A 26,388-nucleotide genomic window follows, 5' to 3' on the forward strand; every position below is an offset into this window, starting at 1 on the left:
ACAGAGGTGCATAACCAGCTGTCCCATCAAATTACAATAGCACTTCAAATATTTCAGTGATCACCTTCAACTCTTAAACGAAATTGGTTTGTAGCAGTTGAAAAACAGAAACTAAATTCCATGGAAACCCTTTGTGTTACTTCTTCAGTCAAGATGATCGATCAGACACACCATCTAAAAATAATACTGTCGCTAAGCCTAATTCTCAGTTTTTATTTCCTTCACAAGCGTAAATAAGAGAATTCTAATCAACCTTGACTTGCAGATTGCAATGTTGGATGGGGCTCAATAACATATCAAAAAGATTAAAAAAATATCTTAATTCAACAAGCATGGATCGTACAACTGTCCCAGGATTGGTTTTTGCTTAACTACAGAAGATGCAAAAGCTATAAGAGACCCTTCTGCCTGAAAATGTGTTCTGAAACCCAATTATTCATGGTGATGTACATGTTTCCTACGAACGTGAAAATATATGCAAGCATGTTCAAAGTACGAATTTCTCATTCCACCCTAATAATATTACAGGTCTTCAGCATCTCTTTTCCTCTTTTTTCTGGACTCAACGCATTTATAGCTTTTAATCTCTTCTTAAACCGCTACTTGGTCCAGCTGATTTCTTACCGTTATACCTCTGTCACAAAATGAAACATATTGCAAAGAATAAACATATAAGAGACTAATGGCTTAAAAGGACTGGCCACCAGGAAAAAGGGGGATAGCAATACAGACCAAGTTAACTCACCTGTTTTTTTCCGATATCAAATGGGACATATTTGTACTTGATCATGTGTAGGATTTGCCGCTTCATTGTGAGCAAAAATAGTACAATCCAGTAGCAGAGCAATATTGGCCAGAACACAGGCACATCCAATACAGGAAAGAAGGTAAGGACAAATGCAACAAGAAATGCCTTTGTAATAGAATACCTGAAATAAATGACCAGGAGGAAGTTAATTGAAAATCCAAACTCCTCTTAAAGAATGATGTGAGTAAAACAATGATGTATGTGGGACATAAACAAAGTAAGGAAATGTAAATCAGGGAAGCTTTCCGGTCGCCATATTGAAGAATGAAACCCGAATATGAAAAGTAACCATGACTAACATATCAAAAGCCTAAACTAGCTCACCGGATTGACACATCACCATTAAAGCCACAAAATTAGGGAATTCGCTTACAAAACTTCATAGAACTAAAACATTCTTGTATATAAGGTATAAAACAAGTATCGAAATATAAAAACATGGATGGATGAATACCAATAAATAACATACATGGAGGAATGAAATTTAAATACAAAAAACTAATTGCCAACATATAAAAAGGCACTAAACTAAGTCACTAGATTGACCACATCAAAGCCATGCAACTCAACTTCTAATCTTAAAATTAAGAAAGCAACACAAGAAAAAAATTTTAGCACATGGTACTACCAGGGGAATTATTTTTTTGATGACATCGAACATCATTAAGGTGGGACCCTTTAGACCCACACTAGGGGGCAAACCATACCTGCTGAAACTGTGTATCATGTAAACTTGAGGGAACCTTAAAGTATCCATCTTATCCCAAGCTATCCTTAACCACTAGGCTACACCCTGATGAATATTACCGGAGGAATTCTAATTTTCTACCATATAGCATTGGAAAGAACATGTAATGATCCAAGGAAGACCCAAACCACATCTAGGCCCATACTCAAAAAAGATTAGTTAAGGTTACAATTGGTGCTCCTTTGAATCATTACATAGGACTTAGGCCCCGTTTGGTTACACAGATAAGATAAGATGAGATGAGATGTTTTAAATAGTAATGAATAAAATATTGTTATATATAATTTTGTAATATTAATTTTGTATTGAGATTTGAAAAAGTAAAATTATTTATTATATTTTGTATGGGGATTTGAAAAAGTTGTAATGATGAGTTGAGATGAGATGAGATGAGTTTTTTGATTTTGTGTAACCAATCCGAGCAGTTTCTCCCTCCCAAGCAATGTGGGATCCTATTCACCACCCTACTATACGCAATTACACAATCCGGGGTATTACAATCTTCCTTCCTTAAATTCCTAGCTTCCTCTTCTTGCCATTCCATCATAGGCGACATAGCTCAAGTCTCACACTCCTTGTTGGGTTTGGCTAAGATAGTATTTGTAACAACCCAATGAATACCCAATTGTTACAACCCAAGGAAGGCCCAAGACACCTCTGGGCACATACACCAAAATGAGTAGTCAAGGTTACAATTGAAACCCCTCGAAATTGTTGTAAAGGGCTTGAACTTCTCCCTCCCGAGCAACATGGGATCATATTCCCCACCTTCCTATACACAACCACATAATCCCGAGTATTACAAAACATATTTGAACAGAAAAACACAATTTAAAGACATGAACATTAAAAAAAATAGTCATTACAAGGTAGTACAGGCAGAACTGTACACATGGAGTTAAAAAATATAACCAACAAAAGCATCAGCCTGTTACTATACAATTGATGTGCAGTAAAGGTGACCACTGCATTGTTCAAGGGTAAAATATACAGGCCAACCAAGTCCTGGCTAACATGGTTAACTCTTTGCTAAACTGCAGTATTGTTGGTGAAATAGTAATGCTTCTACAATGGAACCTCCATTAGCCAACTCGCTAAAATGCAGTTCATAATTTGTGAAAGCAAGCAAAGCACACTCTTGTTCGGAAGTTGGAAATAAGAAGGTTTAACAAAACAAAAAATAAGGAAAATGCCTTCTAGTTATGTTACAACTAGAATTTGAAGTTCAAAATGAAAAGGCTGACGTATAAGCCTGCATTAAAATACTAACATTCAACCATCTATAAACTTCTCCCACTAAAAGAGAAAATAAAATCATACAAGGTAAGAGAACGGAATGTAGAAAAGTATTGAAACATGATGATTTACATAATACCAGAGATCGTCGCTCCAATATGAACTAATGACGACAACGACTATAAAGTGCTCAAGTGGGCCTAGAAATAAACCAATGTTCAAGCTCAACTGGGGCTATAAATTTCTTCTCCCAATGCATTTCCTAAAACAAAAAGTGAACATCCAGCCTTAAACCGATCAAACAGGAAACAGTGCAGTTACTGAACTACCAAAACATGGTACTCCCACAGGAAAATAGAACTTGAAAAATAAATTATCCACGGACGAATTTGCAGAACCTTAGAGGCTAAGAAAACTGATAAAAAATGATGAATAAATTACCAGAAGTTGAATTCTGGAAGGCGGCGCATGAAAGGTTTAAATTCATCAGAACCTTTTGTTGGCAGAGAAGCCCCATCCAAAGCCTGGAGCTCTGGATCAATCTTTGGTGACAGAAAACCAATCAAGAGATTCAAGACATAGATCCCCACGCCATAGGAAATAACATAAAACCCTTTTACAGAGTAAACACGCAAAACGTAAACTATTGCCACTGCAAGTGTTCCAAGCCACCTCTGAAGTGGGTGAGGTGTCGATCGGTCCAGATAGCACTGAAAAGTCCTCGAAAAATCACTTCTCCACTTGGCAAAAGGAGCAGCAGCGGTCATATCACTTCCCCCTCCCTCCATGAAAAGCTGAGTTGTAATTGTACAGCTTAACTGTAGAAAACCCATAAATAAGTAAATACATCCATATAATACCTTATATCACTCTGAAATTGAGTTTTGCTACATACAAGCACAGTTGTGCACTAATCTATGTACCAATACTGATTTATTCATACTTAAAATTTAAATTAACACTGTTTTCAATAAAATCTACTTTTTGACCAATCACATCACATTGGTGCACAAATTAGTACACAATTATGCTTGCAATTATATTTTTCCCTCTGAAATTACATGTCATAAGAGGTTGGAATAAAATATAAATAAACCAGAAAGACAATAAATTTTTACTTCAGAGCATGGGCCTGAGACATACACCTTTTTCGGATCAATCAAAGTTTTTCAATTCTCTATTCAGCATTATAGTAATAGGGAGCAGACCACTCAAACTTTTATTCTTCTTTACTTTCCTCCGTTTACAGCGCTTTACAAATAGAGGTAAATTAGGAAAAATAAAAGTTGCGAGCCAATTCATGGCCGGCTCGGTTATTCGATTCCCCAAGTGTAATGAGCAAAAAAATCCCAACCCTAAATGCACAAACACAGTTGTAGAAGGAATTCCATTCTCAAACACCTTATTTCTTTCCTCTCAAGTTTTTCCGGCAACCAGACAGGAGAATTTGAAACAAATACAATAGGAAATACTAACATTAAAGCATCATCGAGATTACTTAGCGAACTAGGTTTTGTAAAGAGGTAATTAAGAAAAGAACAGAAAAAAATTATGAATAAGAAGACATAAACCAGCAAATTACCGGGAGATCTGAGGGACTGTAAGCCGAAGGAGGAAGATGTTGAAAATTACAATTTAAACCATTCAGTGAGAGATCTCTAAGCTTCTTCTCGTTGGGAATGGAATATGACACAGGATACTTCGAGCTTTTGTACTTTGGAAGAGCGTAGCGGTAACTGCACCTTCTAGTTTTATAATTTTTAAATTTATAATGGATTTTCTCTTATAAATAGTTAATATTTTATCAAAATAAAAAAAAAAAATTTCTCAATAAATAATTAATATCTTATCAAAATAAAAATAAAAAAACTATTGCAAAATAAAATGGAAAATTTTGGTTGATAAAAACATTTAGCTTCTTGTTGTCTTATATTAAATTAAAAAATTTTATTATTACAAAATAGATCTAATATATAATAATTAATTTTAATATTTTTGTGAGATTTTTTTTGAGAACCTGATATTTCTCAAAACAATACTATCAAATGTCAGTTGGGGGACTATTTCTAATAAATGTTAGCAGAGTATAAACATGATTGGTCGATTCATGAAAATTTTTAATCAATTATTTTAATGTTAATAAAAAAGTGTTAAAATTCATATATGATGCAATTCAAGTATTTTATTTCATGTACAAAGAAAGTATAAAATATAAATTGATTGATCATTTTCAATAAAAATATAATATGAATCTAAATAGTTTTAATAAATATGTAATTTATGTACTTAATCTTAATTGTCAATATCTTTTACCTCGTATAGAAGAAGATAAAGACTATAAAGCTATGAGCACATGACAAATGCATTGTTTTATGCACGACCACAAATTTAATATAAAATACTCATTTATCTCTTTTATTTTCAACTAAAAAGATAAAAATTTACATGTTTTATTTTTAAATTTTTCTGTAATTCTTATTAAATACAATGATAAAAAAAAATAATATATATTTAGTTATATCATAGTTTTCTTTGTACAAGAAAAGGTCAAAAAATCAAAGAAAAAAAAACTCAGTTGTTAGACAACATAAAAATAAATACAGTTTGAATTGGTTTAAATCAGTCGATTGAGGCGGTTCAATGACATAGCACATGACAAATGCAGTGTTTTATGCACAACCACAATTTTAATATAAAATACTCATTTATCTCCTTTATTTTCAACTAAAAAAATAAAAAATTACATGTTGCAAACCATACAAAATAATTCTTGCCTCCCTTATGGTATTAATATCGTGTTGACGTGTCTTGTACTTACCATGAGGACTTCCCAGATAGCTAGGAGATTTATCACAGGACGCACACATACAAATAAAAAAGGGAGCTTGGGGGTGGTCAAGGGACTCTCTAATGCTCAAGTTAGTTTCTTGTTAAAGAAGTGTTTTTCTTACTTTAAGATTATGTGAATTTGATCATACCCTATGAGCAATAATTAGCGTTGGGCTCCGACTCATGTCTGGTGCCCCCCTTGGCCAAGTTCATAGCTATCTCTTCCTTCATGGGAGAGCTGTGGTTATTCTCTTGGCATGCTTTCCCAAGACTACGACTTCATGACCATCATCTCGACTGCCTCTCAGCCTGCTCTGACGATGCCTTACTTTACTTTTTCTGTGTAGAATTCATGGTTACCTCTCTCGCACACTTTACACTTCTCAACAGTTGTTTTATAGGGACTTGAAGAGTCGGCGCCTCCTCGGCCTATCCCGGGGTCACCCACCTTCCTTTTCCTAGGTAAATGGCGGTAACAACTTCTCCTACACGTTTCTTGGCAACTAAGTGCTGGTAACGATTCAAGCCGACTAGAAGGTTGGCGTATATCCCACATGGCCTACTCGAGCGGCGTCTCATTAGTCTTAGTCCAGGCTGGACAGGCCTCTCCGTTGTCTTAGTTTTAACAATCCGATGGGCCCCCTTTAGACGATAGATTCTTGAGCCCTTGGCAGGGCCTTTTTCACTTTCTCCAATACCTTCGTTATAATCTGAGTAAAGCTAATTACAAATTTTTTTTTTGCATCTCTAATCACTCCACCCACTCCACAAAGTCCCTCTTTTTCTCAAAACAACTTCCATCAAGTCTCACTGTTCCAATCCTTTGCCTAATACATTTTCAAGTTTGAGTCTTTTGTAAGATCAAAGAGTCCATTTTACATATTTGAATTTTTGGTAATTTGACTTCAGCACAAGAAGACATTTGAATTTTCCCTTGTTTTAGGTTCTATATATGAGACTAAGGCCAATACTAATAGAAGAGTGTTACAACTATAAAGAGATTATATAAAAATGAACTTATAAACTAACGTAATTTTATACGATCCATAATATCTGCTTTATAATAAAAGTAGATTTACAATTTAACAAACTATATCAAACCACATTAGTTTGTGTAGTTACTATACTATTTCTATGGGTGTAACCGATTTGGTTTTAAACAAAATTTAAGACCGAACCGATATATATCGATTTTGCATTTTTCGAAACTGATTACTCACAGTTACCCTCCAAACCGATACTTTGATTTTACTAATTTTACCAATTTTCGGTCCGATTCAGTCCAGTTTTCTGTTTTAATAAAATACAAATTTATCATTAAAAAATCTATTTATAAAAAAAAATGATTTAAAAGAATCCAATTTATTAAAAATATGTTACTATTTACAAAAATCTATTTTATAAAAAAATCTGTTATGTAAAAAAATTTTACTATAAAAAATCTATTTTATAAAAAAATCTGTTATGTAAAAAAATTTTACTATAAAAAATCTATTTTATAAAAAAATTGCTATATAAACAAAATTTTGCTATAAAAAAAACTGCTATAAAACAAAAACTAAAACAAGAAATCTACTTCAAAAAAAAAAAAAAACCTACCATAAGCCTATAAATAAAACTTATACGAAAAAATAAAAATCTACAATTAAAAAAAAAAAATTCTGTTATGAAATAAAATAAGCAAAAAGTCTAAATTACAAGTCCAAAAGTTTAATAAATTACAAATCTAAATACCAAAAGTCTAAAGTACAAATCTAAAAGTCCAACAAATTACAAGTTCAAAAGTCCAACAAATTGCAAGTTCAAATTTAAAGTCTAAATTACAAATCCAAATTAGAAATCCAAATTGCAAGAACATCCAATAAAAAAACTTTATAATTAGAACAAATAGAAATGCAACAAGCCACCAATTCCAATAGTCCATTCAACAAACATTGCAATTGTATGAAAATAAATCAAACAGCTAATTCCAATAAAAAGATAGTAATTACACTAAATGAAAAAAAAAAAAAACTTAAAAAAAGATGTTATACAAGTTATCCTACGTTAAATTTAATCATTTTCAACCGAAGAAGTAGGTCTTAAAGAACTTTCTAGGTCTTCCATGAGCTCTGCACAAAAGCGAAAATAATAATAATAATAATAATTAAAACAAATTACTAATATGATATACATTTTAAAGACGGTTAACTAAAAAGTGAATGATACAACATACTTGTATCAAATTTCTCAAACTCCTCAACATCATCCATTAAAGTGTGAATGTTAATCAGCGTAGAAGATGAATGAAACCAATTTTATGTACAAATAAGGTCTTCTATCATAAGTAGAAATAGACTACTGTGGAAATGATCAAGTCCTCAACCTGTTGTGCTAAAAGTTGACTCAGAGACAATTGTTGATATCGAAACTGTAAGAACATCCTGTACAACTCTTGAAAGCACTCGGTATCTAATGGAGCTAACCTTCCATCAATTCAACAAGTCAAATTTTGTATTATCTTCTTCACATTTTTCAGCTAAATACCCCTCCAATTCAAATTTAGTCTCCAAAGAGTTCTTCAACTCCAAACGCTTCTTAATTTTTGCATAGAGAAATGATCTCATTGATCCGAAATCACCTTGACCTCCTCGCATGTGTTATAAGAACAAGGCCACGTGCCTAAATGATATGTTATGGATCACATGATATGAATCATGCGATATGATATAATATGCTCTGGATCACGTGATTAATTAAGATATGAATGATGATAAACGTATGTATTTTAAAAAATGCTAAGTATCTGTTACAAGTTTTAAAAGTGGCCAATGCATGAGTCACAGTTCAGTTTCAGTCTTGAGTTATGTACATGTCTATGCACGCATTGCATGATATACCTCTTGTATGCTTGTGTTAACCGTGGTATGTTGTATGATTACTTACTGAGATTTTTTGAAATCTCACTGTTGCAATTTTTCTACTATCATTCCTCTCTTAAAATAGTAGAAGTAGATATAGGTACACCCGATAACCCCAAAGCATGAATCTAGACAGTTCATGATAGAAGACAAGTACACCATGCGGAGACATATACGCTATGCAGCGATTGTGTTATATTGCACTATCCCCTTTTTCCAAAAATTATTGAAGGATCTTCACAATCCTAATTTTGATATTTTGCTTTTGGGTCATTTATGGGTACTGAAGCTTTCATGGGACCTGGACCAAGTAACGCAACTTCTCAAAGAAGCTATTGAGGTCTATGTGAAGGGAATGAGGCTTATTATGCATTTAGGACCCCCATCACTAGAAATATAGAAGTTGATGGAAGTTTGCTTAAATTTATCTCCTGATGGATTTTTAATAGTGGGGGAGATTGCATAATGAGAACTTAGAAAGGTTTAGATGGCCTGCTTAATTCTAGAAAGGAATATTTGGTCCTGTGTTTTGGGAGATACAAACCCGCTTTATGTTTTGAAAACTCTCTTTGTTGATAATGGGACAAAGTTTGGGATTTTTTTTTTTTTTTTTGTACCATGTATTGTGCAATTGCCCATGGCATTGCTTAGATCTCTTTGCCTTTTTATTATTTTTCGTTGAATATTTATTGCATACTGCTAAAATATGTATGAGCATTATATATTATTCATTATGTATGAGGGGTGTGTAGCCTTGTATTATGTGTCCCGTCATCTCAATCATCAGCAAATCCTAAGTGGGGGGGCTTGGAGTGCTACAAGAGAGGACTCAGGTGAGATTCAAGAAAATAGAAACTTTATTTTAGGGTTTATTTAGGAAACGACGCGGTTTCCTTTAGGTTTGGATTTTTTTTTTAAATGATCATTAAAAAGAAATTTAGTATGGTTTGAAAAATTGATCATTATAAATTTATAAATATTTGCAATACATATAATACTATTAGTATATAGTAAATTAATATACTAATACACTAATGTATTTATCAAAATTATTACTAATATAGTAATAATATAATGGTAATATATTATAACTCTGACTAATACTCTTAAAATTATTACTAAACTCTTATACTATAACTATTGTAATATATTAATATATACTAGTATTATATATTATACTATTATAGTGTTACTACTGCATATAGTGATATTAATACTATAAGTCTATATATAGACTATATATCTATACATTAAAGAATATAATAGACTATTAGTATTAAATAATATAATAGACTATTAGTATTAATACTATAAGTCTATATTAGACTATTAGTATTAGTATATATATATATATTAGTATTACTTATAGCTATATAATATATTAGACTATATAATAGTATTAATATTAGACTATTAGTATAGCTATATATTAGTATTAGTTATGGTGACTAAGTATAACTATATTAATATAGGTATAACTATAGTCTATATTAGACTATTAGTATTAGTATATATGTGATTATTTAGTATATTAATTTATATAGTAATTTATACATAGACTTAAAGTATATTACTAACAGTAATATAGTATTAGACTAAAGTATTATTATAAATATTAGTATTAATTATAGGGATTAGAATAACTATATATTAGTATTTGTTAATTGTTATAATGAGTTTAATTTATTATAACTATATTATTGATAGATTATAGTGATTTTTTTATATGTGATTATTTAGTATAGTGACTTATATACTAATTTATACATAGACGTAAAGTATAATATTAATAGTAATATAGTATTAGACTATTAGTATTTAGTATTAGGTCATAAAATGTATATTGTATTAATATAAATTATATAATAATAGTAATAGTAGTATTATTAATCTATTAATGTCTTATGTATTTATAAAAAAAAAATATTAAGAGTTTATTAAGACATCAAAATTTAGTAATAATATTTGAGTGATTTATTTCTTTTTTGATTCTTACTTCTTATGATAAAATGTTACTAATATATATTTACAATATTATATATTTAAAGCATATGATCAATTAAATTTTTATATTTAAGATTAAACTTTTATTTTATAAATTATAATAACATTATTTTATATATAATTATAATTTATATTATTATATATATTACATATAATATTAAAAAAAATTAAAAATATATATTAAATAGAACTGGTCTAGGCACAAAATATTTGGAATCGAACTCGAACTTGTTCTGGCCAATTTTTCATTTCTGAAACCGGTTTTAGACTATTTCTCGTAATGATAATCCTTGCATGTAAACAAGACCCATTTCTTCCAACATTCGGGTAACATTAATCTAAACGGCAAAAAATCAACAAAATACCTCCCAACAGAAGATCAAGCCAATTCACCGGAACAAAGTATATGATCTAAGGATGTCACATCTTGGACTATGCAGCAATCACATTATGAGACCAGCTGGATTTTAACAACCTATTCATGTATTCTTCTATTAAGAGGCTTAAAAACAAAAACCCAATTCCGTATAAAAACAGAAGTTCTGGTAGGCACAAAGTCTACCCCCACACCCATTTATTCCGATTCAATTATTATGGCTGCAATGTATGTGTTAATATATAAAATAAATAATAAAATATATTTTTTTTATTAATTTAAATTTTTGAAATGAATAATAATTTTATATAATATCAGAATATATGTGTTGAGTTTAAATTTTGACTCTATATTCTATTTTATTTAATTAAATATATGATATATTATTTTTTTATAAATTCTCACGTTTGTAATCGAATCGTGTAAAAGTTGTAAAAGTTATAGATATATTTGTAGAAATAGAAATACTTCGGTCCCGAATTTGAGTTCTAAATTGTGTCTCGAAACAATTTTTTTTATTTAATGATTAAAAAAATGTTTTTTTAATGATGTTGTAAATTGTATTTTAAAAATATAAAAAATAATGAAAAAAAAAATTGCTTTCTAGTCTCTACTGGGGGCCTCGGGCTACATCTCCGGTACCCTTATAGAAATTTAAAAATTAAAAAGAAAAAGGTTGCAAAGGCATCCAGAATATTCCGATTCGTGTTGAAATGAGATTTGGCATATCCGGCCCGTGTTTGGAAAGGAAAGGGTTCTAAGTTCTAACATGACGACTAGTATTTAGAAATACAGGACGCTTGGCTTGTCTTTACTGGACCACGTACCGCTTTTATGACACGGAGCGGGCTACAGCACCGCTGCTTATAACCGCTAAGCATTATTTTTTTAAAAATATTTTTTTAATAAATTTCAATATTTTAAAAAAATAAAAAAATAAATTATAAACTTATATTTTAATAAAAAATAAACTAATTTAATAAAATTATAAACTTATTTAATAAATTTGAATACTTTTAAAAAATAAAAAATATTAACATATTTAAAATCATTTTTTTAATTATTAAATAAATATTTTTTTTCTTTGACCAGCGAACAGACTAGGACAGCCAAGATGGGGGCGGATGGAATCTTTTCTCTCATGACACGCATCCTCTCAGGGCAATCCCATTTGGAGAGCAAATGAAGCTCTGACACATATCCCCCACCCACGGCCGTTCAGATTATCACAACTAGGATCGGACGACTGCTATGGACTTATGACTGACCGTTGTGTGTTGAAGGGGAGAAATGAGTCAAATGACCCCGTCTTCTCTGCACCTCCCTTAATAAGTAAGCTCAGTGCTCCCATTATACGTATAATACCATATATATAAGCTTGCCATTCTCACCGATAAACCAAAGCTTTGGGTTTACGATTCTTCAGTGGCTATCTGTGACTGTGAGTGCTCCTTATCCTTGTCTAGATGCCATAAAGAATTTTCTTTTCTTGTGGTTTTGAACTTATTCGATTCTTTTTCTTTTTTTGTTTAAAAAAAATTTTCTGGTTAGTGTATTTTAGCTGTATGTGTCTGGCTTGATTTGGGAGAGCAATTTTTGGTGGATTACCCATTGATGAACACCTTTTAAAGAGACTAATCTGGACGTAATTTACTGTACTAGTCCATTTCGTTAATGGGGTTTCTTTCTATTTTCTATATCCGTATATTTTGTGGTTTGCATGAGCTTTTGTTATACTAATCGGATCGTTTGAGAAGTAATTGTTATCGAAAAGATTCTGCGTTCGTTTTATTTATTTATTTATTTATTTATTATTTAAGCTGTGTCTATTGCTGCTGTTTTCTTTATTGTTTGGCTTGGATATGAAACTCCCTTCGGATGTCAAATCCACGCAAGGTATGTTTAACAGATCGTGAAGTTGGTTAATCTGCTGTGCAAGATTACTCTTGCGTTTGCGTGTGTGTGCATGCTCGTTTCGTAGAGTTTTAATTTGTTGTAAGTCGTTAGTTTACTCTGCTTTGTTCAACTTGTCCTTGTAGTTTGTTTTGTGTGATTTGACCCTTATTTTTTGAAGTGAGTTCTTCCTTGTGATGTACTAGTTTTTTTTTTCCTGCAACTGTAGATGCTTTTTAGCCCTTTTGCTTGTTTTATTCCCAAGTGAAATATTTATTACGAATTTTGAAGGCAAATATGGCTAATCATTCTGGAGAAGTGAATTCGAAAAGTTCCTCAGGATTCCCACCAGTGGTTCTCAATGAGAGAATCCTTTCTTCAATGTCTCGAAGATCTGTTGCTGCTCATCCCTGGCATGACTTGGAGATTGGTAAACTTCGGTGCCTCTTTGTCTAATTTTACTTTGTATGAATGCTAATGCCACTATGAGAACCATCGGTGGTTCTCGGAGAGATAATCCTTTCTTTAATGTCTCGAAGATCTGTTGCTGCTCATTCCTGGCATGACTTTTGTGCTCAACGAATCGCTCAGATCTAGCACACTTGTAGTAATGTTTTTTTGGACTCTGAAATACCTCTCATATTGCAATTCTATGTCTTTGGGTAATAATGCTGGATATGTAATCTATGCAGGACCAGGTGCTCCATCAGTTTTTAACTGTGTAAGTTTTATTTTCTTAAATCTTCATTTTTTAGAACCTTTGAAAGAAGCAACCGGGACCCCTGCTTTTTAACATGAAACATAAACCAGAAGAAGCTATGTGAACTTTTGAAAGTAAACCAAATAAACAGTGTTATTCACCTAGGGGACCCTGATTTTTAACAAGAGATTCTGAACAGAAGTCTATGGCGACCTTGTTGGATTTAAATTAATCTATCGAAAAAATCTTACTGTCTTCCAAATCCAAAAGTTCATTTATGTGGCAGGTCGTTGAAATCGGAAAAGGCAGCAAGGTTAAGTACGAGCTTGACAAGACAAGTGGCCTTATAAAAGTAAGAGTTTCTTCCTCTTTTGACCTTTCCTTAAGCCGTCTAGTACTTATCCAGTATATTCCTGTTCAGAGGCATTGTCCATTGTAGCAAGCTTGCTTTGTGTTTATTTAGGTTAGTCTCAAAATACTGGTATGCCTTGACATCTTTAACCAAGTCTTCAATGCCATGAGAATTCTAGACTTAGCCTATATCAAGCATGGAAAGTTTTGGCAAAACTCATATAATCCTTATCCATAACAAAGCACTTGAAAGCTAAACCAATAATGCCGCTTTCCCTACACATTCCTGTGCTTGAACAATTGTAGTTGGATATAGTGCTCTTGCTGTATGTACTTTTATGTTGCTATCATATGTTGCTAGGATGTTTCATAATATGTGAAATTTTTATGTGCTACATGAAGAATATAACTATAGCATATGAGTTCTTAAAACAGGTTGATCGTGTTCTCTACTCATCGGTTGTTTATCCACACAACTACGGTTTCATTCCCCGAACCATTTGTGAGGATAGTGATCCAATGGATGTCCTGATACTGATGCAGGTAGAATCTTTTAGACTTTTTTATTTTTTACTTTTTATGTCGGGGAACCTCTCCAAGGCAGGACCCTTCGAACCCACCCTTGCAGAGTAAAACCTAGTCCTGTGCACCGCACCCTCGAAAGTTTCCTTACACATAATTGATTAAATCGCTAATTTTTCACTAGAGGGTGCGGCTCCAAAAGATTGTTTGCACCCATGAGGTGTTAAATCTTGGACCTTGAAGAGAGTGATATCCCAAGACCAAGGCCTTCACCACTTGGGCCAACCCTTAGGGGGTAGGTAGAATCCTTTAGACATATGTGGTGATTGTCACAAAAGAAAAGAAGAATAATAACAGCATAAGATATTTTAATTTTGTAACTTAAACATTGTGTTCTTGGACGTTCTCTTGTATAGGAGCCTGTGCTACCTGGTTCTTTCCTTCGTGCTCGTGCTATTGGATTAATGCCTATGATTGACCAGGTAAAAGTTTTTTCCCCTGCTTACCTATCTGGATCTGATATTTTTTTCGTATTTGAAAGACATCATCACACAATTAAGGGGCTGTTGGGGAAAAAAAAGTTATCTGACCGAGGATGTTACTCACTGGACAAAGTTTTTCACTTTTGCATAACGTTGTAGGACTATTTTTGGACTGTTTTATTTACCCCAACATGTTCCATAAACAAATATTTTTTCATTTTTCTTATGATACGACAATAAAATCTGGATTTTTGAAATTTTCCAACAAAACATCTATCTAGTTGCTTGAGCTATCTAATTTTGGATTGAATTTGAGGTTCAACCATGGTGTTTACATTGGTATATTCGTTTCCTATCAAATATTTGTTTCCAACAACCCCACAACAGCCTGTTCTATAACCGGTCAGGTGTAACACGACTAATTAAATACTTCTTGTTGGAAAACCATTAATGCTTAAAAAGAATATGATACCCTTGTCTCATTCTTCGAGAAAGATTGGTGTGATATTTGAAGCAGTACAAGTTTTTCAGAGATGTAATTGCCAAGGAAATTTATGTTGTTTTGCCCTCTGGTTTATCAGATAGCTTCCAAGACTTTGAAATTGAAAGTGTTTTCTACTTCCTTCTAGACATCTGCTTAGTCATTATCAATTGTAACAATTCTGATGCAGGGTGAAAGGGATGACAAAATCATAGCAGTATGCGCTGATGACCCAGAGTTCCGCCACTACAAGGACATCAAGGAGATTCCTCCACATCGGCTTGCTGAAATCCGTCGCTTCTTTGAGGACTGTATCCACTCTCATTTACTATGAAACTTTCTCTTATGATTTTTTTTTTTTTTTTCCTATTCTTTCTTTCATGAAAAGTCTTGGTAGATACTCCACTTTATTTTTGAACTGTGGTCAACCTGTAATAACCTATAACAAATGATAGACAAAAAGAATGAGAACAAGAAAGTTGATGTGGAAGACTTCCTGCCAGCTGAGGCCGCCATTGAAGCCATCAAGTACTCCATGTGAGTTTCTGGGGACTTTCCTTTTGTATGCAATCAAAATTCAATAATTTCCTTCTTTGATTTTCTGTGTATGGATTGCTATTTTTGTGACATTGAAGAATATAATTCCTGGGGTTTTTTATCCATCACTTTTTCCCCTCACATGAATGTTTTCTGTTGCAGGGACCTGTATGCATCTTACATAGTTGAAAGCTTGAGGCAGTAACTAATCTGGGAACTTTGTCCAATGTCTGTACCCCTAAATTGCTTATTGGCTGATAGACTTCTTGCTGCCTACTTGTTTGCAAATGTTATTTTATTACTTGATGAACAGTGATTTGGTATCAATGGTACTGATGCAATAACTTATGCAATACTTTTAATATTATAAATTTCTCCCATATATATATATATATATATATATATTTACCATATCAAATAAAGGTTGTGTTGTCAGTCACTTTAAGTACAGTAATCTTGGTATCAACGGTGCTGTGAACATAATAAGGTTATCACTTTCCAATATGACCAAATTTTCCTATTATCTAATTTATCTTTGCAGCTTTGCATAACTTAAAGTCTTCATTTCATTAAAGAGAACATGATAATATTCGAAAGTTATAAGAAACAGAAGGAAAAATTTTCCATATTATATACAATAGACTAATTCTTTTTTCTTTTCTTTTCTCTTTTGCATAATTTAAAAAATAAATAGATTGTATCTTAAACTTTTGAAGATAAATGGTAATTTTGATGGAGCCAAACTTTTCTTCTAATTATATATACATCTAATTTATATATATGAATAATTTTATTCAAAAAAGCCAAAACTAAAAGGGGCCATGGCTACAACGGGTCCTATTTAGTTGCTCTAGCTAGTAGAACCATACATGGCGTTGTTAATGCACAAGACAAATGGGGAAGTCGGCCTTGGCCTTGATGCCTCCAGCCTTGGAAGTGGCTGTGTCGAAGTCACACATGACACATGACATTTGGGCTGTGTTTGGCTTCTGAGACCATTTTAAACTATTTTATTACTATTTACAAGTAGTAAATTACCATTTATAAATTATTTTACTTTTATTTACGGATGATAAAAAATACTCTTGATATCCAAACATTTCCATGTTAAAATTGCATTTGCCATCTTAGCGTCTATTGATCTTCTCCTTATGTGATATCAAATAGTTGTTGGATAATTAGAAGAGAAATTATAGTTGCAGCAATTGTGAGTGAACAAGTACCGCACAATCACTTTAAAAAAAGTACATACATAAAATAATAATAATAATAATAATTAATTTTTAAGAAAAATACTATAGACACAAAGGGATTATAGACACTAATGTGTCACACTACTAATATGCCACGTGTCCCCCTAGCTTTTTTTCACCCCCTCCCCCCGTGCTCGCCCCATGCCCCCTCCCCATGGTGGTCGAGAACCATCTCATGGTGGGCAGAAGACGCCGGCTGACCAAGCGGCACCATCGGCGTAAAGCCTCGCCGTCTTCCCCACCCCCCCTATTTTTCCTCCCCCGTGCCCTCTCCATGCCCTGGCCATGGTGGTCAGGGACCACCTCATGGTGGGCAAAAGATACCAGCGGTCCAAGTTACACTACTGGCGTGGAGCTCACGGTAGCTTGCCGTCTCTCTCATTTTTTTTTTCTTCCTCTCCCCCGCCCATACCCTCTTCCCGCGCCGGCCATGGTTTGAACCAACGACTTGAGTGGTCGATTGTGGTGGTCGTCCGTTGGCCATTTGTGGTGGTCAAAATCTGAGCCGACAACGAGGGAAAAGGGGGAAGAAAGAGAGAGGGAAAGAGGAAGAGGGGAAACACATAGAGAGAATGAGGAAAAAATAGAAGACACATAATACATGATAGTATACCACATCAATGTATGAGATTCTTTTATGGGATCCATTTGTGTCTCTAACAACTCTTATTTCTTAATAGTAGAGTCATTGTCCATTTTACTTATGGATATAATACTTTTTGAAAACACAATTACTAAAGTATTTCATGTTTTATAAGTGAAATGAAGAATATCAAAGTTGCTCGAGATCCATAGAACATGATTTTTACCGTTTCATTTGTAAATTATGGCTTATTTTGGTCATTGTATTTTTAAAAAGGTTTTTGAAATGGATATTATCTATTTCAAATATATATATATAAAAGATTGTAGTACGTGAATTATACGGATAATAATATAATATTACTTAATTTACGTAATGCTTATTCCCATGCTAAGATTATAATTGGAAAGTCAATCAACATCTCATCTCATCTAGATTTTAATTTTTTTTTATAGTTTTCTTTTCAAATATTATTAAAGTATAAGACACTTTTCAAATTTAAATTTTTAAAATTTTCTTCTAATCATTATAATTTTCTCAAAATTTTAAACAAAATACAAAAAATAATTTAATTTTTTCAAATTTCAAAAAAAAAATTCAAATAAAATTTTAATTTTATAATAGTTTTTTTCACTTTTTTCTTTCTAATTTTTCAAAATTCAATAAAGAATAATGATAGGACCACCGCTCTTAGTTGGGAGCTACTGCTGGCTATTTTTATTTTATTTTATTTTAATTTTTTTCTTATAATTAAGAAAGTGTTTTTTAATAATATTGTGATTTTTTTAAAAAATATTTACAAGTGTTAAAAAACTGCAGATAAAAAATATATATATATTAAACTGCTAACGGTAGCTCCTAGTAGAAGTTGGGAGCGGTGAACATAGCAGTTTTATTCAATAAAATATCTTAACTCAAATTATTTTATTATTATTTACAAAATTTTTATCTCATCTTATTGCCCAAATATATCTTAAATATTCAAATTAGTATAAGATATATAATAGGCTTGACATTAAGTACTTGAAAATACTTATTAACATCCACATAAAAGTTGATACATTTTCTTAAAATAATTCAAGATCTATTAAATCCTCATTAGAAATATTATATGTAGTTTAAGGTATACAAATCTCGTATAATTATTTAAAAAAATAGATAAATTTAGAATTCATAAGAATTTTTTTAATAATATATTTATTTAAAAAAATAAATAGAACTTATATGACTATATTTAATATTATTTAATTTTTGTTATATATTTAAAAATAATAATATTTAAAGTCAAAGTGTGTAAACTATATATACATTATTCTAAAAATAAATAAATATAATATTTATATAAAAAAAATTTAATTTTTAATAATAACTCACTTTCTATTTACCCTCCCAAAAAAAAAAAAAAAAAAAAAAAAACCGACGTTTACTTCACATTTATTGTAGGAACAGTAACAGTAGAAAAGACGCCTCACTGTCTCAGCCAAAGAGCCAAGTTTGCACTTGGCTGCCATGGAAGTCTGACCGTTCATTCCCACACCATTTCCTCTCACTCTGTGGTTTGCTTTCTCAGCTTGGACAAACACAACAAAATTAAGCAATTTGAGGTAGGACTAGAAAGAAGGGAGAGAACGATGGGAACGTTGGGGAAGGCAATCTACACCGTCGGGTTCTGGATCCGCGAGACCGGCCAAGCCCTCGATCGCCTCGGCGGCCGCCTCCAAGGCAACTACTACTTCCAAGAACAACGTAGGTCCTTCAGAATCTTTTTTATTTTTTTTCATTTTTTTATTTTTTATAAATTTTCCCTTCTAGTCCACTCTTCTCCTAAATCTCGAAATCTCATAAATCGTTTCGATTATTCATCGGTTTTAACAAACGGATCATGGAAGCTCAAAGTAATTAATGCAACCTGAGGCTTTGAGAACGAAATGGGACTGTTTTATCCCCTTTTTTCATTCCGTTGGTCATTGTTGATTAATGTGTATTTTTTTTTTTCTGGGGGCGGGGCGGGAGAGGGGGGTGGGGGGGCGCTGGTTTTGTTTTGCATTGACCTTAAAAACTACATTTTTTAGCTAAACGTGCTATAAAAAGATTTTTTTTTGGGCTGCTGAGAAGACGGGAAAATGTATTCGGGATATTCATTTTCAAAAGTAAAATGGGGAAGATATGTTTAGGATATTACTCTCATATATGGTTGAAAAGGCTATATAATGTTGCATTATTTTTGGAAATAATTGGAACATGATCATGGCTTGATAACAATTAGAAAAGATTAGTTATTAAGCAATATGATAATTTGAGTCTTTTTTGTACAACCGCCCTAAATAAGGAGTTATGTGGATTTAGTTCAATGTAGGAGTTTTTCCAAGTCATTGTTAGATTGGAAAACTTGTTAAAATCATTGTATGGATTTCAATGCCAATCGAAATTCCTAAAGCTGTTAGATGTTGCTTTAACAGTTAATAGTTTTGCTTGCCCTTTTGCTTGCTTCTTCTTTGGAGCTTGATATGTCTTATGTTCATTCTGTTGGTACCAGGTTGTTTATGACTTCACTTTCTTCAAAATGCTTCCCTTTTTTTCTTAAAACCAGGCCATTAAGGAATCTTCTTTTTTCTTTTTCCTTAAAACCGTGTTCTATGTGAACTAAATCCTTGGAGTTATTAATTTCCCAAAGAAATAGATTGCTTCTTTTTTCATTATGGGTTTTAGAATTCTAGGATATAGCCATGTAGTCAAATGCTTTCCTTCAATTATGTTGGTCAGAACTCAGCATCTGAATGTCCATGCACAAAGGTCTTTATCAAAAATGAAATATGATGTTATAGTTTTTTATTCCTCTAAGCTTTGCATGCCCTTCTAAAATTATTAACTTGGATTTTAATAGTCATGTTTATATTTCTCTTTATGTAGTGTCTAGACATAGGACACTCATGAACATATTTGACAAGGCTCCCATGGTTGATAAGGATGCATTTGTGGCCCCCAGTGCCTCTATTATTGGCAATGTTCAGGTGGGACGAGGTTCTTCGATCTGGTATGGATGCGTTTTGAGAGGTATGCATGCTGCACCAATGAAGCTTGAGTATGTTTTGGCTGCATAAATCCGTAAACTAGAGGTGCTTAAATCTTGAAATTCTTTCCGCTTTCCTTTCAAACTGGCGTTTAGATGGTAAAAGAGCAAAGTTGCAGAGTCAATGTACATTTCTAAATTCATGTTTTTTGTGGCATAATTTTCTGATTATAATTTCTAGTCCTCTACAATAGTGCTTGTTGTTGATGTTAAGAGTTACTGTTGTAGTTGTGTTCAAAGGACCACATGTGCCATGGTGGATTCTGTAGTATATTCTTATGTTGTGGCAAAGAGGGAAAAATATCAGGCCAAGTTATTTCGGTAGAAATTCTCGACTTATCTTATTTTAGCATGGCCGATATTATATATAGAAGTGAAGGGTTGTTATCACTATTTACTGTCAATAAAAGGAAAGAGTACTTGAAGGAAAGATATAACAGAAAAAAAAAAAAAGATATCTACTTTTTCCAAACACATTTTTTGACTGGATGTTCATAACATTCTTGATTACTGAGCTTAAAAGATGGCGTAAGTGGATAAAACATTGCATCACAACCGTTAGATTCTCGATTTTAGTAAATGGCACTCTTGAAGGTTTGTTCAATAGCTCTCGGCGCTTGAGACAAGGTGACGCTCTATCTTCTTTTTTGTTCGTTTTGGTAATGGATGTGTTGAGTAGAATGTTGAAGGCGACGGCGGGTAGGGGCATTATCTCGGGTTTCAAGGTGGCTTGCTCTTCGAACGGTTGCTTAAATGTATCTCAACTTCTCTTCACTGATGACACTTTGATCCTTTGTGAGCTGGACCCCAATCAGATTTGTTCCTTGAGGGCTCTTTTGCTTTGTTTTGCAGCTGTCTTCAGACTTAAGGTGAAATGGTTCATGTTGGCTTGGTTCATAACTTGGGTGGCAAGGTGTCATCCTTACCTATGACGTATCTTGGTCTTCCCTTGGGGACTCCTCATAAATCCAAGGCAATGTGGGATGGGATTGTTGAAAAGATTGAATGTAGATTGGCCGGCTGGAAGAGGATTTATTTGTCCAAAGGTGGTAGAACCAGAGCACGTTATCTAACCTCCCAACATACTTTTTATCTTTATTCCCCTTGCCTGCAGACTACAGAAGCTGTTTTGTGAATTCTTGTGGGGAGGCTTAGAGGATGAGAAAAAAATTCCACTTGATTAGTGGGATAAGATCTGTACCCCTTTATCTTGTGGTGGTTTAGGGTTTAGAAAGTTGAGAAACTTTTGTATTACACTACTAGGGAAGTGGTTATGGCGGTACCAATGGGAAGGGGATGCTCTTTGGAGGAATGCTATTGATGTCAAATATGGGAGTATTTGGGGAGGTTGGTCCTCAAATGAAGTAAGAGGGACATATGGCATGGGAGTTTGGAAATTTATCTGCAATGGACGGGAAGATTTCTTCAATGATTTGAGATTTGAGGTGGGAAGGGGAACATGAATCAGATTCTGGGACAACACTTGGTGTGGTGAAGTTGTCTTGATGAATGCATTACTTTCTCTTTACAGGATTGTATTGGACAAGGATGCTTCAGTGGCTGATAACATGGACATTTCTTCTAGTTCTCTTCAATGGTCTGTGAGGTTCGTTAGAGCTTCCCAGGATTGGGAGATGGGAGATATTACAGAATTTTATAGTGCTTTATATGCGCTGAATTTAAAAGTTGGAGGGGAGTTGCTGTGGATTCATTTGGGGAACAAGAACTTCTCAGTAAAATCCTTTAATAGGGTTATGTCGATCCATTCTACCATTGTCTTCCCTTGGAAGAGCATTTGGAGGAGTAATGTTCCCCTCAAGGTTGGTTTCTTTGGCTGGTTGGCCTTCCATGATAAAATATTGACTACTAATAAGCTAAGAAAGCAGCTAAGAAAGCGTGGTATTGTTATAAAAGATTGGTGCTTTATGTGCAAAATAAATGGTGAATTGGCGGATCATCGACTTCTTCACTGCGATATGGTTAAAGCTTTATGGGATGAAATCTTTACTAGGCTTGGTATTGCTTGGGTCCTAGGAAGGTGGTAGATTTACTGGTCATGTTGGAGAGGTATGCAGGGCAATCGCCAAATAGCGGCTGTATGGAAGATAGTGCCTCTATGTCTAATGTGGTGCACTTGGAACGAAAGGAATGGTCGTTGTTTTGATAATGGGGAACGTTTGATGGGAAGGTTCGGGGACTTTTTCTTTCATACATTGTTACTTTGGGCTTCGGCTATTATATTTAATGGGGTTAGTTTTAATGAATTTTATGCTGTTTTCCACAGCGATTAGCTTTTAATTAGGTTCATCTCTTGTATACTTCTTGTATACCTGGGCAAGGCCTGATTATGTGGATCAATAAATTCTTCCTACTTATAAAATAAAATAAAATAAAAATTAATGGACATAAGCACGTCTTGCACAGCTTGCACTACACTCTTCTTGCTACATGCAATGGACAAAACTGAAAATACTGAACCCATGATGCATTAACAGCATGAAATTTGAAATGAAGCCGAGGAAATTAGAGCACACTGTCTCTCAATGACAGCAAGCTGCTATATGCTGTACAATTCAATCAAAAACTTTGCAGCTTCTCAGTTTTTCTTTGGCATTTTTTGAATGATTAAAAGGTTACTCTCTTGAAACTATACATGAGTATTAAGTTTGTTCATTAGTTTTCTTTTCTCTCTATTCATGACATAAGTTCCTTATTCTCATCTGATTGTGATTTATTGTTTGAAGGTGATGTAAACAGCATCAGCATCGGGTCTGGAACCAATATCCAAGACAACTCTCTTGTTCATGTGGCAAAATCTAATTTGAGTGGGAAGGTCTTACCAACTATCATTGGTGACAATGTTACTGTGGGTGAGTAACATGCAGAATCATGTTGCAAATGATATCAAGAAGTTGCAAGATACTGATGTGGGTTTCATATGGATTTTGCATTATGGTTTCCATTATTAACTTGGCAGGTCACAGTGCTGTCTTACATGGATGTACTGTTGAGGATGAGGCATTTGTAGGTATGGGTGCAAGTCTACTTGATGGGGTTTATGTTGAGAAACACGCCATTGTTGCTGCTGGAGCCCTTGTCAGGCAGAACACAAGGATCCCATGTGGAGAGGTTTGTCAACTTTTCCTTCATATGTTGGAAACTTTCTACAGTTTTTGTATCTAGTAACATTTACTGATCTTGAAATCTTATATTAAAGTTTAAATATGAAGTTTAGCCACATGAACAACACTATCAGGCTTTGAGCCCAATGTAACTAAGAGCGACCAGGGATATTTTAAGCCCAAAGCTCAGGGAGGCTCAACATTTGGCATCCTAGGGTGCCCCAGTAACAAACTCCATTGATGCCGTTTCTTTCTTTTTATAATTTTTTAATGAAAGATCTTAGAATTTAGAACCCTTCTAGTGGGCAAAAGATATTGGAGTCCATTTCTACTAACCCTAGGCTGCTCCATTTTCTTTTGTCATTTATACTAGTTATGATATTGTGGTTTTGATGCATTGGATATACTTTTATTTTTATTTATTTGATAACAACATGTGCTGAAGTAATAAATATTTTGTCATGCACTTGTAAGTTGAAGCACGGTATATATTTATCAAAAAAGGAAAAAAAAAGTTGAAGTACGGTATATGTCAGCTTTTTATTTTTTATTTTTTTGACAAGTAATAAGAAGTTTTATTAAAACAAATAAATAGGCATAATTCAAGTATAAAGGAAATATACAAGCAAAAATACCTAAAACAACATTTTTATTAATGGCATCATTCCATATATTTGAGGTCTCTCTCTCTCTCTCTCTCTCTCTCTCTCTCTCTCTCAGAGCAATCTATTGATTTTTATATTAGCAGACTTTCACTTAGTTCTCTCTGGCTGCTCCGTATTCTGCTGTTAGTCTGTAGGAGTTCATAGCATTTATGTATCTGCTGAGTTTGTTGTGCATATTTTTTTGAAAAATGTGGTTTTATTCCTAAAAGGCTTTGAAATTGTTACTGCAGGTGTGGGGAGGTAATCCAGCAAAGTTCCTCAGGAAACTCACAGAAGACGAGATGACCTTCATTTCCCAGTCAGCCATAAATTATTCCAATTTGGCACAGGTTCATGCAGCTGAAAATGCCAAGAGCTTTGATGAGATTGAATTTGAGAAGATGCTTCGCAAGAAGTTTGCTCGCCGTGATGAGGAGTATGACTCGATGCTGGGTGTTGTTCGTGAAACTCCTCCAGAGCTTATCCTTCCCGACAATATTCTGCCAGATAAAGTACAAAAGGCTACTTAAAAATGCAATTATCTTGAGGAAGTTAACTTGACAAGGGTGTTTTGTTGGTGGATGGTTTTTGTTATGTGCGGATTTATGCAGGACTGCTGCTTTCGCTTCCAATAATTTTTTGGGACCCGGGCCTGAGTGTCGAGGTTTAAATTTCTGACATACTGCTCTTCCAGCCTCTCTAGCTGATCAGAATCTTCATTTTATATTGCCTGTGAAAAATGCTGCCATGCAACATGTATCTTGATGCTTAAGTCATCCATGAAGCCCTCACAGGTCTGTACTTGTAGAGATATATTGCTTTGGACATGGATTTTCAAATAAAGAAAATTGAATCAGGTATACTGGAGCATCCTGTGTTTTCACGACAGTTCTTATAATATTTTTTTGGCTGGTTGATCCATGCATGCCTCTTCTCGGCTCCATCCACAAATAGCTACGAGAATAGCGACGACATCCGTTCTGTGGAAATTTCCACGTGTTGAAATGACTTGTCCCCTGTTCAACTTCATTTAATCTCCACAGTTCATATTATGTGACACAGGGTCATGAAAGTAATTAACCCGTCTGTTTTTGTATATGTTATGTCTTTAAGGAGCATAACCATCAACATCAGCTAGTATCACCACCACAAGCCCTTGAAGAAAATAAGAGTTATAGTGGTAGACTTTACCTAGATTCATCTCTAGCAAAGTCGTCTCCCTTGGGTGGTCAAATTAGGGGTCAAATGGAGAGGGAGAAAAGGCATAGGATATAAACTAGATATGGTAATTTGAGCTCCCCCAAACAGAAAAAGTTGTGTTGTATGTGTAAGGGGATTTTCTCCCATGCCAAAGGTCTAGAATATAAGCCCAGAAACATGAGAGGCTCAGGCCAATCAAGCAACCCATCAGCCCAATTAAGAGACTCCTAGCCTTGGAACAAAGGACGGCACACATATTCGAAAGTGTGGTAAACCTCCATAACGCAAAGAATGAACACACCACTTGATACCCTCTTGTGGAGCTTAGTCCCACGTGGCCTGAGCAGAAAGACAAGCGGAAATTGTTGAGAGCCTTTGATACTTTGACGATTAGGGAAGTGGGAAATCTGACGGCGTGAACCTAAGGGGTGAGCAGGACAAGGAGTCACGCTGCATTTATTGCGTCACCCCAATGAGAGCTATGTCACATTAAAGGAACTTGACTAAAGGGATTGCTCAGAGGACACATCCTCTTGACACTAGACATGGGTAGCTCACCCTAGGAATCGGGTATAAAAGGCAAATCTCTAGACACTAGAAACTTTCTCTGAACTGTACTTACTTGCACTAAACTCTAAAACAATATTGA

General features: G+C 33.7%; 3 protein-coding genes across 5 annotated transcripts; 2 read left to right on the top strand and 1 right to left on the bottom strand.

Annotated features, from left to right (window-relative positions):
* Nucleotides 1–294: 294 nt before the first annotated feature.
* On the bottom strand, nt 295–4,540 carry LOC122297356 (protein RER1B-like). The gene is made up of 4 exons (XM_043107398.1): nt 4,375–4,540; nt 3,234–3,610; nt 746–929; nt 295–634 (listed from the first exon to the last, which is right to left on the bottom strand). Exons 2-4 carry the CDS (start codon nt 3,578–3,580, stop codon nt 581–583), a joined length of 585 nt encoding a protein of 194 aa, XP_042963332.1. The 5' UTR covers nt 3,581–3,610; nt 4,375–4,540; the 3' UTR covers nt 295–580.
* Nucleotides 4,541–12,185: 7,645 nt separating this feature from the next.
* Nucleotides 12,186–16,238, top strand: LOC122297336 (soluble inorganic pyrophosphatase-like). Of its 3 annotated transcripts, none has more exons than XM_043107384.1 (9): nt 12,186–12,342; nt 13,086–13,224; nt 13,487–13,515; nt 13,781–13,846; nt 14,281–14,388; nt 14,784–14,849; nt 15,521–15,641; nt 15,786–15,867; nt 16,030–16,238. In XM_043107384.1, exons 2-9 carry the CDS (start codon nt 13,092–13,094, stop codon nt 16,070–16,072), a joined length of 648 nt encoding a protein of 215 aa, XP_042963318.1. In that variant the 5' UTR covers nt 12,186–12,342; nt 13,086–13,091; the 3' UTR covers nt 16,073–16,238. The 3 variants fall into 3 exon arrangements, with proteins under 3 accessions (XP_042963318.1, XP_042963324.1, XP_042963311.1); XM_043107390.1 differs by lacking the exon at nt 12,186–12,342 and adding an exon at nt 12,404–12,546; XM_043107377.1 differs by lacking the exon at nt 12,186–12,342 and adding an exon at nt 12,623–12,797.
* A 2,920-nt stretch (nt 16,239–19,158) lies between these two features.
* Nucleotides 19,159–25,399, top strand: LOC122297368 (gamma carbonic anhydrase 1, mitochondrial). The gene is made up of 5 exons (XM_043107408.1): nt 19,159–19,449; nt 20,614–20,757; nt 23,518–23,643; nt 23,751–23,902; nt 24,791–25,399. Exons 1-5 carry the CDS (start codon nt 19,335–19,337, stop codon nt 25,067–25,069), a joined length of 816 nt encoding a protein of 271 aa, XP_042963342.1. The 5' UTR covers nt 19,159–19,334; the 3' UTR covers nt 25,070–25,399.
* Nucleotides 25,400–26,388: the final 989 nt, after the last annotated feature.

Source organism: Carya illinoinensis, chromosome 2 (assembly GCF_018687715.1).
Source record: "Carya illinoinensis cultivar Pawnee chromosome 2, C.illinoinensisPawnee_v1, whole genome shotgun sequence".
Lineage (NCBI taxonomy): Eukaryota > Viridiplantae > Streptophyta > Magnoliopsida > Fagales > Juglandaceae > Carya > Carya illinoinensis.

What these genes read in the sequence shown, in the direction of transcription:
- LOC122297368 (XM_043107408.1), top strand. Translation starts at nt 19,335, where the DNA reads ATGGGAACGTTGGGGAAGGCAATCTACACCGTCGGGTTCTGGATCCGC. An exon ending in CTACTACTTCCAAGAACAAC is followed by an intron (nt 19,450 to 20,613) that starts GTAGGTCCTTCA and finishes CTCTTTATGTAG; the next exon opens with TGTCTAGACATAGGACACTC. An exon ending in TGGTGACAATGTTACTGTGG is followed by an intron (nt 23,644 to 23,750) that starts GTGAGTAACATG and finishes TTAACTTGGCAG; the next exon opens with GTCACAGTGCTGTCTTACAT.
- LOC122297336 (XM_043107377.1), top strand. An exon ending in CTGGCATGACTTGGAGATTG is followed by an intron (nt 13,225 to 13,486) that starts GTAAACTTCGGT and finishes TAATCTATGCAG; the next exon opens with GACCAGGTGCTCCATCAGTT. An exon ending in CTCCATCAGTTTTTAACTGT is followed by an intron (nt 13,516 to 13,780) that starts GTAAGTTTTATT and finishes TTTATGTGGCAG; the next exon opens with GTCGTTGAAATCGGAAAAGG.
- LOC122297356 (XM_043107398.1), bottom strand. Translation starts at nt 3,580, where the DNA reads ATGGAGGGAGGGGGAAGTGATATGACCGCTGCTGCTCCTTTTGCCAAG. An exon ending in CTTCCAGAATTCAACTTCTG is followed by an intron (nt 930 to 3,233) that starts GTAATTTATTCA and finishes CATTTATTTCAG; the next exon opens with GTATTCTATTACAAAGGCAT. An exon ending in TTGATATCGGAAAAAAACAG is followed by an intron (nt 635 to 745) that starts GTGAGTTAACTT and finishes ATTTTGTGACAG; the next exon opens with AGGTATAACGGTAAGAAATC.